This window comes from Grammomys surdaster, unplaced genomic scaffold (assembly GCF_004785775.1).
Source record: "Grammomys surdaster isolate TR1022 unplaced genomic scaffold, NIH_TR_1.0 325, whole genome shotgun sequence".
In the NCBI taxonomy this organism is placed as follows: domain Eukaryota; kingdom Metazoa; phylum Chordata; class Mammalia; order Rodentia; family Muridae; genus Grammomys; species Grammomys surdaster.
Genome location: NW_021604744.1, coordinates 1,460,542 through 1,473,941, shown reverse-complemented (window position 1 = coordinate 1,473,941; position 13,400 = coordinate 1,460,542). Strand labels below are relative to the sequence as shown.

The window sequence follows — 13,400 nt, the reverse complement described above, 5'->3', positions numbered from 1 at the left end:
AGACTAGACCCAAACTTCTAGGCACCTGCTTAAATGATACACCATGCTTGGGCCCCTCTTTCTGTTTTTTTTTTTTTCCCAGCCTGCCCTTAGACTCTCCTTTCCCACTCAACTGGTCCATTTTCTAGTTTCATGACCTATACAACCTCATTTTGTGTGTGTGTGTGTGTGTGTGTGTGTGTGTGTGTGTGTGTAAAATTAAAACCTAGGATCTAGATGCAAGAAAAAAGTTCTGCATCTGTATTTTTTGAATCTATATTAATTCCCTTAACAGAACAATAACCTCCATTCATTTTTCTGAAATGTCACTGCTTCACTTTTTTTTACAGGTGACTAAAATCTCACCGTGTATATGTACCACATTCTCCTTATCGATCTTTCTGTTAATGAACTCTGAGACTGTATCCATTTCTTAGCTATTGTGAAGAATGCAGCGGTGAACACATATGTGCCTCTGGTGTAGCATGCAGAGTCCTTTGAGTATGTGTATGTATGTGTGAGAGTGGTGTAGCTATGTGTGTGATAGTTCTACTTTTTTTTCTTTAAGAGACCTAATATGACTTCCACACCATAAACCTGCTATTTAAAATGCAGGATTTTGCAGCCCTTAAGGGCTACCTAGTTGTAGAGTGTTAAGCTTTTTGTTTATTGGCTAGATGTGGTGATTGACTTCTATAGCACTACAATTTGGGAGGCAAAGGCAGTAGAATTATTGGCCAGCCGAGAATTGAGTTGATAAGCAAACCAAAACCAAATACTGCTTATAGAATATAGCACTAGATGGCAGCACAGTCACATTGTAAACCACCCAACTGCTTTCACACTGCAGGAACTTGATTAAATGACTTCATTTTTTTTTTTTTTTGACATCATTGAGGCAATTTCATTTATCACAGAAAGTATTTCAGTGGCTCAGAGGGGCTCTCAAGCTTTGTTAGGCAGAGGACCTACGAAGTATATAAACCTTTTTAAAATAAAAATTTAATTTTAGCTTTTATTTGTTTATTTTTATTTTGAGGCTAGGTTTCTCTTTTGTAGCCCTGGCTGTTCTGGAACTGGCTCTGCAGATCAGACTGTCCTCAGAGATCCTCCTGCCTCTGCTTCTGCTGGGATCAAAGGCATGTACCATCACTGCCCAGCAGTTTGTTTGCTTTATACAAGGTTTTAATTAAAGCTGCTTTTAACAGTTTTAGACATGTCTGCTTTAAAGAATGATGACTTTTTGTTGTTGTTAATTTGTATTTTTGTTGTTTTTATTTTTTGAGACAGGATTTCATTCTATACTTATAGGCTAGCCTGTACCTTACTAAGTAGAGCAGGCTGGCCTTGCATTTGAGGCAATCCTCCCAGGTGCTGAGATTGTGGGATGTGGCCTGATGCCCAGCTGAATGGGCTGGAAGACAAGAACTGGGACGCAAACATACTGACTTTTTTTATCAGCACTGACACATTACACACTCACTTTTTGGATTCTTTGACTTGCCAGCTTTGTTTGTCAGAGAATCAGTATTTAGTTCAAAGCTGTAGATACAGCAGCCGGCTTAGTTCTTGGAAAGTTCCTTTTAGTTAATGTCAGGAGAAATCAGTGCTTAAGTCATTTGTGAAGCAGTGAGAGCTTGGTCTCCAGAAAACAGAACAAAGCCTGCCTTAAAATGCATCAAGAGCTTCTGTTTTGTTTTTTAATGTTCAGTACATTTTCATTCTAAAGAGAGGGTAAAACCCTCCTGGGGCACTGCAGAGCCTGGGGCTTAGGCTGGAAGATCCTGGGCATGAACTTTCAGCCCACTTGAGCCTTGTCCCTGCCCCTTGCTCCTGTGCTGCCCTCCAAGGTTGCTGTTCACAACCATAGTTACCGCCAACAGTGAGAACTGGAAAGGCAGCAGCAGACTGCGTCTCTCAGATTCAAACAGACACGACTGATCAGACACCCCTGGAAGGAGATCTGCAGATCTGATCCCCTCTTTTGGCTTCCAGGAGCAAAAGGCATTTATGAGGTGCACAGACATGCATGCAGGCAAACCAACCATACGTTTAAAATAAAAGTAATAACACATTTAAAATGGTGTTTATGTTATATGTATGTATGGGGACTTGAGAGTATGTATGCACAACACATACGTACATGAGCCTGTGGAGGCCAGCAGAGTATGTCGTCCCCTGGAACTAGCATCACAGGTAAAGTGACTCATGGAATACTGGCAACTGAACCCAAGCCCTCTGCTGAGGCTCTTAGCTGCTCAGCTATCTCTCCAGTCTCTACCAGTTTTTCCCAGTTTACTGGTTTTATTTTTGTTTCCATCATGAAGACAGATCTCATCACTGGTAACCTCCCAATGGTTTCTTCTCTGTCTTTGTCTTGCTTTTTTTGTTTGTTTGCTTTGTTTTTTTGTTATTTTATTTTTGTTTTTTGACACAAGATCTTTCAAGATCTTTGTAGTCTAGGCTGGCTTAGACTATCTCACTATGTAGCCTAGGGTGGCCTCAAGCTTACGGCAATCCTCCTGTAAGTACTGAGCAGTCTGTGTAGGTTTCTCTGATTACAACTTGAATTTACTTTCTAAAAATGACCATTTTTTCATGAGCCTAATATAATCAGTTATGTTGATGTTTGTAACTGAGGTTTATTCATTTCCATACTTACGACAGTGTGAATGAATTAATTATATAAACATCTCTACCTTGTTGATGAGCATTTGGTCTGTCTTTTTTTTTCTTCTTTTTTTTGATACAGTTTTTTTTTGGTGTTTATTTATTTGTGTATGTGTGCCTGTGTGTGTGTGTGTGTGCCTGTGTGTGTGTGTGTGTGTGTGCCTGTGTGTGTGCCTGTGTGTGTGTGCCTGTGTGTGTGTGTGCCTGTGTGTGTGTGTGCCTGTGTGTGTGTGCCTGTGTGTGTGTGTGCCTGTGTGTATGTGTCTGTGTGCCTGTGTGTGTGTGTGCCTGTGTGTGTGTGTGCCTGTGTGTGCCTGTGCCTGTGTGTGTGCCTGTGTGTGTGCCTGTGTGTGCCTGTGTGTGTGTGCCTGTGTGTGTGCCTGTATGTGTGTGTGCCTGTGTGTGTGTACATGCAGAGGCTACAGAAGGCTAGTCTCCATCCTTCTGTCACTCTGTTCCTTATTGCTTTGAGACAGGGTTACTCACTGAACCTGGAGTTAGGCTGGTAGTCAGTAAACCCCAGTGATCTTCTAGTCTTTACAGAACTGGGGTGATAGCTATGTGGAGCTGTGCCTGTTTGTATGTATGTATGCATGTATGTATATGTGTGTGTGTATGTATGTGTGTATGCATGTATGTATATGTGTGTATGCATGTATGTGTGTATGTATGTATGTATATATTCTTCTCTCATATATTACATCTTGACTACAGTTTTCCTCCCTCCCCTCCCCCTAGTTTCTCCCTCTATCTCCCCTCTTTCCCAGATGCCCTGCCCCCATCTCCCCTCAGAAAAGAGCTGGCCTTCCAGGGACATCAACCAAATATGGCCTAACAAGCTACAGTAAGACCAGACACATACTCTCAAATCAAGGCTGGACGATGTAACCCAGTAAAAAGAAAAGGGTCCCAAAGGCAAGCCAAAGCGTCCTGGGCAGCCTCCACTCCCACTGTTAGAACAGAATCCCACAAGAATACCACACCCAGAGGACCTAGGTCAGACTCATACAGGCTCCTTGATCTTTGTGAGCCCACTTGAGTCAATGTTAATTGACTCTATGGGTCATGCCCTTGACCTCTCTGGCTCCTTCGATCTTTCCTCCTCCTCTCCTATAGGACTCCCCAATCTCCGCCTAATGTTTGACTGTGGGACCCTATATGTGCTTCCATCAGCTGTTAGCTGGTCTCTCTGAAGATGATTATGCTGGGCCGTGTCCCAGCACATCTTGCAGGCAGGATAAACTGTAGGTTGAAGGTTTTGTGGTAGTGTCTGGTTTTTGTTTTTTTTTTTTTCATGGATTCTGGGGATTTAAAAAATTCATTCATTTATTTTTACATAATTGTACATACATGATATATGTACATATGAGTATGTGTTTGTGTGTGTGAGTATGTGTATTCCATGGCATGCTTGTGGAGGTCACAGGATAGTCTTGGGACCGGTCCTTTCCTTCCACCTTGTCTGAGGAAGGACCTCTCTTGTTTGCTGCTACTCTGTGTACTCCAGATTAGCTAGTTTAGGAGATTCTGGAGGCACTTCTGTCTCTGCTTCCAATCTTACTCCTGGAGTGTTGGGATTACAGGTATGTATGTGCCAGTGTGTCTGGCTTTTCTGAGAGTTCTGGTAATGTGAACTCAGGCTCAGGCTAGGTATCACCAGCCCTTTTACCCACTGAACTATCTCCAGCTTCAGATGTTCAATAATCTCAGTGCTTGGTGCTGTTAGACTTTAAGTCTATACCAGTCAAACAGATATTATTATTTTTATACATGTAATTCATATTTCTGATTACTAATGGAGATGAGGAGTTTGCTTAATCAAGGGTTGTCACGGGTGGGTCTCTGTTATGATTGACAGGATTGGACTGTATTAGCCTTTGCTCGCTGCACATGTCCCTTTCCATGGTGCAGCTGGTTTTAATCATATGCATGCTCAATCAATGCATAGCATAACATGGTAAACAAGAGTTTTCTCTTAAGAGTCCATTTAGAGGACACAGCTGATATTTTTATACATGTGCCTCAAACCAGTTTCATTAAAATTGTCCCTTGCCTCCCATACCTGAATCTGTTCTGTACTGTTAGCATGGAAGATGGCCACACCCATTGTTCTGTGTGGGGTGTGTGCAGCTTTATGTACATGAAGTACCTGTGTTGTGTGTGCCGTCGGAATCTCCCAGATGCCATTTTTATTGTCTTTATATTCAGTATCTGACAATTCCATCTTCTAAAACCTTTGGGGCAATGCACCTGTTATTGGTTATTTGTACCAATTATTTCTTATGATTTATTGGTGTATCTAGTATTTTAAAATCATGAGTGCATATCTTGCTGAGGCTAATTGGTAAAATTATGTTACAGGTAATTCTTTTCATGTTCAGTATGTTTTATCACTGTGTCAAATATCTAAAATAAACAATTTAAAGATTCGTTCTGGGCTGTAGTTTCAGGGTATTTAGACTATACTCAGCTGGGCTTCACTGTTTGCAGGTCATGGAAAGGCTCATGGCAGAAAACAAGGCGGAGGCAAGCTGCTTACCTCAGAAGGTCAAGAGCAAGGGGTTCAGAGAAGATGTGTCCTGGAACAAGATCTTCTCTGCAAGGCACTCTGGCAGCAGCACACCTTCTGTGATAATCCAGTCAACCAGGAAACCACAATTGCATCAATCCACTTTCTGGCTTGAAGAGTTTTGCAGGGTCACCCGCGCCCCTAATGTTGTGTTATCTTCAAGCTTCCCGGCTCAACACGGGAACTTTGGGGTTAGCTCTCTACTCCCAGTGGTCCAAGGCTTACCTTCAATGCCTTTACCTGCTGTGCTATCTTATTGCTCTGACCTCCTTCCCTCCCTCCCTCTCTCCTTCCTTTCTTCCTTCCTTTCTTTATTTTTTCTTCTCTTTCTTTTCTTTTTGAGCTAGGGCCTTTTGTAGCCCAGGCTGGTCTCAGATTCCCTGTTTGGCTAAATGGATTCTGCTTCTTCCACCTCTACTAACCACGTGCTAGAATTATAGGTCCGCACCAACAGAACCCAGGGCAAGTACGCTTACCTACTGAGCTACATCCCCAGTGAAAGAAAGGATTTAAGAGTTTCTACTTAGGACCAAGAATAATCTTTAAGAAAATGTAGAATAGTTTGCATTATTCTCCCATTTAAGATCCTCTAACAGCTTTCACTCACAAAACTATAGCACGCACAATCCCAGCCTTCAAAGCTGCAGAGTTCATTCCTACTCAGCCTATGGAGGTCTCTATTGCTACCTGGCTGTGGCTTTAGTGTGTTGAGTTTAGTCCTACTTTACAGCCATTAGACCTTGGGTTCAGCCTAGTGTTCTGTCTCTTTATTCAGTGCCAAGTTCTCACCACCGAGCTCTCAATATCACCAAGCTCTCAATGCCGAGTTCTCACCTCAGAGCTCTCAATGCCAGAGTTCTCACCTCAGAGCACTCAATGCCAGAGTTCTCACCTCAGAGCTCTCAATGCCGAGTTCTCACCACTGAGCTCTCAATGCCAGAGTTCTCACCTCAGAGATCTCAATGCCGAGTTCTCACCACCGAGCTCTCACCTTAAACGCAGCTCTCTTTCCAGCGCCCACATCCCTCTATCATGTTACCCTGTTTTGATTTTTTTCAGGGCATTTCTTTGAGACAAGCTTTTTCATTTATTCTCTAAATTCTATTGGAATGCAAAACCAGTGAAAGTAGGGGCTTTGTTTAGGGGCAGAGGGGTGCATCACTCCTCTCCTCTGCTTAGAATAGCTCTTGGTGCATATGACTGGCATTTAGTATTGACTAGCTATTTATCCCCTTTAGACAGACAGAACTGGGCTCTTCTGGGCTCTTTTTTTCTATGCTTTCCTTTTATTGTCCCAGCTTACTTGTTCTCATTAATCTCCTTATATGTGGGACTTCTGTATGGGCCTCACTATGCAGCTCTGGTTAGCCTGAACTCCCTATGACACACTGGCCTCAAATTCATAGTCATGCCTACCTCTGTCCTCCAAGTGCTGGGCTCAAAGATGTATGCCACCATACCTGGCTTTCTTTTCTTTTTTCCTTCTTCCTTCCTTCCTTCCTTCCTTCCTTCCTTCTTTCCTTCCTTCTTTCCTTCCTTCCTTCCTTCCTTCCTTTCTTCTTTTTTTGTTTTAAGATTTGTTTATTTTTATTTTATGTGTATGGATGTTCTGCCTATATGTATACCTGTTCACCTGGTGCTTGTTGGGGGCCAGAAGAAAGTGTCAGTTCCTTGGACCTGGAATTACAGATGACTGTGAGCTATCATGTCGGTGTTGTGAACCCAACCTAGATCCCCTGGAAGAGCAGTCCGTGCTCTTAACCACAGAGCCATGTCTTCAGCTCCCCCTGCCCCCATGTGTGTCATATATAATAAATAAGGAAGAGAAGGAATGAGCATAGGTTGATTACCTGTCAAGTGCAACATTATGAACCATTTTACATTCTCAAAATAATCTATGTAGCTGGATATTATTTATATCCATTTTGTAGATGAAAAAAAAAAACCCAAGGTTCAGAGTTTTACAGGATAGTATAATAAACAAGCACCTGGGATTAAAATCCAAGTGGATAATTTCTGCATGAAGTGTTGCAGAGGAGCTGGCGGCTTACTTAGTCACTTACTTACTTAGCTACTTACTTAGTTGGCAATTTCACATGACCCATTGGAGGTGTGTCTGTACTTGGGTAGAAGGGGGAGGCCTCGGAGATGATCATGTCCCATACATGAAGGTCCTGCATATCTAATCAATGCCTGTTATTTGCAGCATCATGGGATGCAAGGAGAGTTTCAGATGGTAGTTATTTCAGTCAAACCAGTAATTCATTCTGGTTTGCTGGGTTCCATTTGAAATGGTCCTCGCAGGCTCATGTGTTCAAACACCTGGTCTTCAGCTGTTGCCAGTGTGTGGAAGTTTGTGGAACTTATAGGACGTAGAGATTTGTGAGAGGAAGTGTGCCATGAAGACAGGTTCTGCATTGTGGTTTCACTTCCTTTCTGTTCTCTGCCTCTCAACTGGATACAATATGACCAGCAGTAGTCATGGCTTTCTGCCCATGAGTGACTGTGCCATTCTTAAACTGTAAGCCAAAATAAAACCTTTTCCCTTAAGTTGCTGTTTGCCAAGATTTGATCATAGCAGTAAGAGAAATAAGTAATATGCTGGATTGCTGAGCAAAAAAGGAAAATGAATGTATACTACACCACCGATTTTTTATGTAACAAAATTTTATTTTTAGTTTTTACAGAAATTCAGATATTCCAACAAATTTCTTTACATTTCCTGGACCTTAAAAAAATTACACACAACTTTTGGACATGATAGAATAGAATGAGAAAAGGAGTCTTTTTTTTTAAAGGTAAAAACATGTTTCTTGTACTTAACATTTAGTGGTTTACATGTGTGTTATCTATGTACAAATGATATATCATCAATGACCAATCTTCATAGCACTGTGGTATGCTAAATTACAATTAAGGTTTATGGCAAAAACATAAAAGCATTCACATGTGGAGAGGAAGTACCTTTTATCTTTTTTGAAACATTAACAATGTAGGACCCAGACAGAATCATACTTTACATGGAGTAGAGGAACCTAATACCTTCTGACTTTAGTGTAGATATAGAGAGAAATAAAAGGTGAATTTTTAAAAAGTTGTGTGTAATTGAATTTAGTAAGTAGGTTATTCTGAATGCCTCGGGACGATGACTGCTTAAAGCAACAAATAGCCCCCAGGATGACTAGTACTATAATTACAGAGGCTAAGCACTCCCTTGATTTTGTTCTTTGGGATAGCCTGAGTTTTCTTTCTGTGAATTGGGTTTTAGTTATGTGAGCACTTGAGTGTATATGTAATGTACTTTTAGCCGTTTGATTTGTGACAACATGGCTAAAAATATGAGTATGGTCTTATGGGAGCATAAGAGAGGACAACCCAGATTCTCATGTGATCCTCCAGCTGATGCTCTAGTAGGTGCTAGTTTAACCTAATCCCAAGCCTGGGGGTGCAGGCATTCTATTTGTGTGTTTTTTTCTGCTCAGGTATAGAGCATGGGCTGGCTTGCACTGAGCCCCCTTTATATGTATTTATACTCAGACAACGGACTACTTTAATGTCAAGTATTTCTCTGTTGTTGGACTTAGGCAGGGCGTGTTATGAGGGCAAGGGTTGTGGAATCCTGGGAGGAAAAGATTCTTGAGGACAGCCGATTAGCTGTAAGTACTTTCAAGTACCAGCTAACCGAAAGGGAAAAAAAATGAAAAATTTCAAAAGCAACATTAATAAACAAAAGGTACCTTACCTATCAAGTTCCTTTGACATATAAGTGTATAGTTATTTACTTCTAAGGCTATTAAGTCTTTATTTATTTTGTTAGTACCTCTTACTATCATTTAGAAGTAGATTTAATGAAATAGTTTCTTTTAACAAAACAAAAATGAGTATATGTCAGTAAAGGAAATAAAGAATGTAGATTTCTAGTGACATATAGAATGAGGAAATAGAAAACTCATATTTTAGGTATCTATTTATAAAGTCTATTAAATTCCTATGCATATGCTAGGGAGAATTAGAAAAAGTGTTTACTTGATAGCAGCCTACATATTACATGAGAGGGCATCCAAGTGAAAATAAACTTTCTATATTGTTCAGGGCTCCTTGATGCTGTTTGTCAATGACAGGGAAGTCTATGTTATTTGGGAACCTATGATGTCTTGATGTACTTCCTGTGAATCACAGTTTGATGGAGTCGTAGCACATGGCAGAAACACTTCCTTTGTGATAAGTCGCACAGACAGATTAAACTGAACACACATTGGGTAAGAAGTTTGAAGGGCTAAGTCTCTTAATAACCACATGGCTGTAACTAATTGCACAGTGACATGAGTGGACAATACCAATGAGGGACCAAGGATCAGAGGCTTTCCTCAAGACACAACTCTCCATGGGCCTCTTGGCTACTGAGGAGGCAAGTCTACAACTAACTGCCCTTTTATTTCATTTAATAGCATTGAAAGATTAAAGCTTTTTATTGTTTTGTTTTCAGTTTGATTTAAAAAGGACAGCTTATAAACCTCGGTACATATGTATTTTACATGTTAATTCTAGCACATTTGTATTCTTTCTTAAACTATTTCCTGAATATAATTTTCATGAATGTTATCTGATCTTATCTAATGACAGTTTCCAATGAGCTGGTGTTTAATACATGATCATAGCTCCTCCCAGAAAAATCACTTGATTTCTGCAGATCTAGAATCAGAAGGTTCTTTAAAGAGTTGATGTTTCATTTTTGTGCATATTCGTCTCTGAACTCTGATCTCTCCCAAGCGTCTTCCTTCTTGGTGCTGATGTACAAAGCTGTTTGTTTAGCTGTTATTTGACTTGTTTTGTGCTCATTCTAGAGAATATTGGCTTAACAGAACTGTAGAGAGGAGAGAGAGAAAGGGTTGGGGGAAAAGAAAAAACACATCACTTATTTTGTCAGCAAGAAATTCACGTATTAGTTATGGGAAAATAATACCACAGCTGGACCTACAACTTGGTAGAGGGTTTGTTTAGCGTGCACTGGAGTGATGACATGCTTGTCACCTTAGTTCCTGGGAGGTAGAGGGAGGAGGAGAAGACATTCAAGGTCATCTGTGGGTTCATAGGGAGATTGAGGCCAGTCCTGGTTGTATGAGACCAGACCTCAAAACTCAAAACTAGACCCACACTTAGCCCTTTTCTTAGGATGACCATCATGAACTTTGGTTCAAACATACTCTATAGAGTGGGAGTTTGGGACCATGGACCATCCGGCTGTAGTGTGGCAGACGGGCCTAAAGGCCACAGACTCCCTGGTTTTGCAGCTCAGTACTTGAGAATATAAGATGAGCTTCTGGTTTCTGAGTGCTAGAAATGCTGCTGAAAGATTGTGTTATCATCTGAGGGACTTTCTCCCTGACTTCTGCCACACTTAAAGCATCTCAGGCACATTATGATCTTAATGAATGTGCCTCAGCAAGACATTTTAGTTATCTTAATGTGCCCAGAGCACACAGAGGATAATTGAAATATGTTTATGTTATACTGATGATTTGTCTGTAATGATTTTGTGAGATGAGTCATGCTGGCAGAAACTCCACAAAAGGGAATGCTGTCTCTAGACAGTTTTAAAACTACACAAGGAATGGTGTGTCTTATATGCTGCTGTAGGGGTCTTGAACCTTGGATGGCTTGCTGTGCCAACTTGTACAGAGCCCAGAAGTTAAGTTTGTGGGTCCAGAGTTCTACTACGTTTGAATGCCTCACTCTGAAAATATTTCTATTTAAAGTTCACACAGATGAATGCCTGAGGTTTCCAGTTGGATTGTGCCAAGTGCTAGCCAAGGATGGCAGAAAATGAAACACAGAAAGCACCACATGGAAATAGGTGCTTAAAAGAGGGTGCTTGGGGTCCTAGAAATGGCTCAGGAGTTAGAACACCGGTTGCTCTTCCAGAGCACCAGGGTTTGATTCCCAGCATAGGCCACCGTCTGTAACTCTAGTCCTAGGGGACCTGATACTCTCTTCTGGTCTCTATGGGCATGTGACGTAAAGACATATATGTAGGCAAAAATCAAAACAAGACAAAAACAAAAACTCAAAACAAAACAAAAACCATACACATAAAATTAAAAAAAATATAGCTGGGTGGTGGTGGTGCACACCTTTAATCCCAGCAGTTGAGAGGCAGAGTAAGTTCCAGACAACCTGGGATACACAGAGAAACCTGTCTGAAACTCTCCTCCTCCAAAAAAAGGTAAAAAATGGCACATGGAAGAGAGGATGGCACACAGAAGTGCTCAGGGTTCTATTTGTATGTGATGAAGAAGAGCAAGGAGAGGCCTTTGATGGTCACAAAGAAGCCAACCAAGCAGCAGGCTTCTCTGTGAGTCATTTGTGAATGACCGTGAAGCAGAGCCCATTTGTTTCCTTTCCTTTAGCGCTAAGCTGCCTAGATTGGCTTTACGCTCATGGCATCGTGGGATGAAGCACGTCTTCGAGATTATCAGCGAAGAAGTGTCTAATGCTGGGTTCAGGATTAGATTGAATCTCAGTGTGCTACACTGGGAGAAATGGGTGTTGGAAAGGTTTGTGATCAGCCCCTAGAGCAGGATGATCATACCTAGGGGAGAAGAGAGCTACCCACAGAGCGGTTGTTGCTTTGTGAAGATCCTGAGCCTTCCTGTGGGAACAGAACATCTGTGGCTAATCTCACAAGAGCTGTGCCCATCTCCTCACTATCTGGGCCCATATTCCAAGGCAGGATCCTGGTCTGACAGATAGGCTCTGTCTTGACTGAGACAGATCACTGGTCCACAAGTCTTGGCTCTCCTTTTTCTTGGGGTCACCTGTGGCTTTCAGTCAGTAAAATCTCTGACTGGACCCCCTCACTATAACCTCACTATTGATCACTCAAGTTTTCTCTCCTGAATGATCTGTTTTTTTTTTTCTTGACTTTGATGGATACTGGGTCTCCTCACCTATGGTATCAATGGAGTGCTGAGGTAGGAATGTGGAAATTATGGTGCGAAGCCAGTGAGCTAGGTTCCGACTGGGGCAAAGCAAGTTCTGTGCCAACATTTCAAAAGTAAGAAAACCCTACACAGTTGGAGGGTTGGTTGTGCTAGTCAAGGGAAAGACTTCCTCACATTTTGTATTTTAGGTGTTCTACTTGTCTATCCTTGGTCCCGGCCCTGCTTCTCTCTGCAGGCTGCTCTTTACAAGGTTTTCTGAGAATGTTTGTCTGTGTCTGAATTGCATGATTCCACAATGGAATGACATCTGTGGGGCATGTGATAGATCTGTAGATCACTAGGATTAAAATAACCAAAATATTGGTTCCAGTGGGGCTCAGAACATAAACAGTCCCTACATCATATCGGGAAGCCACTTGGCTTGGGGAGTAATATTAAAATGTTATTACATTGCTTACATGGAATGCACATTGGGCCATTTCCTCCTGAAAGCCAGGCAAGAGCTGGCTCTTCACACAGACTTGTGAAGGGCATAGGCAGAAGGAGCTAATGAAAGGCAATGCTTTCCTCTCCTCTTGTGGTCACTCCCTTCTGTCTTAAGAGTATGAGCTATCAGGGCAGTTTGCGGAATTACACGGAGGCTTCAGTATGGCTACACTGTTAGCACTGCCAGGTAAAACATTTTGCTCTTTTCAAAATTGTTGCTAACATTTTTTCATGCACCATGGATATTTCCCATCAGGGAGGTAATTTAACAGATGTCACGTTCTTCCAGGTTTGTACAGAGCAGGGCTGAAGAAATAAGTTATTCAATGCTGCTTTGAATGACTGATCTTTGTTCAGTCAGGTTTGACCTTGTAGTATGTTATGGGCTCTGAGTTGCCCATGTTTCATTGCCCGTGTTTCATATGCAAGTCTTTTCTGAAGCTGTCATTTGGATCACAGTTCAGGAGAGCAGCACGTAGTACAATAGTCACACTGTCCAGACCACGTAAATGATACTTTGTTGTATTTTCTATGTGCTTACTGATGTTGAAAAGTCTCCTAGGTTGGTTTCTGCTGATTGTTCCTGTCTAAGCTATACAAGTAGGGTCTGGAGCCCCTTCAGTCAGGACAGCTAGGAGTGGGGGGAGGGGGAAGTCACTGAATAATGAGAGAGGCCAGGCTCTTTGGGGCAATGGCCAATGAATCCCATTTGTGAAGATGAATAAGGGGTTGATCCCAACTGCTTTTTCTCATTG

At 41.7% G+C, this 13,400-nt stretch overlaps 1 protein-coding gene across 3 annotated transcripts in view; it reads right to left on the bottom strand.

The window, feature by feature from the left end:
* Positions 1 to 7,868: 7,868 nt before the first annotated feature.
* Lhfpl3 (LHFPL tetraspan subfamily member 3) overlaps positions 7,869 to 13,400 on the bottom strand; it is a 516,547-nt gene continuing 511,015 nt past the window's right edge. For all 3 annotated transcript variants that reach the window (XM_028778135.1, XM_028778136.1, XM_028778134.1), the window contains one exon: positions 7,869 to 10,082. Coding sequence is in view for 1 of the 3 variants with exons in the window: in XM_028778134.1 (XP_028633967.1) it covers positions 10,054 to 10,082 (29 nt within the window). In the remaining 2 variants the exon portion in view is untranslated. The remainder of the gene's footprint in view (positions 10,083 to 13,400) is intronic.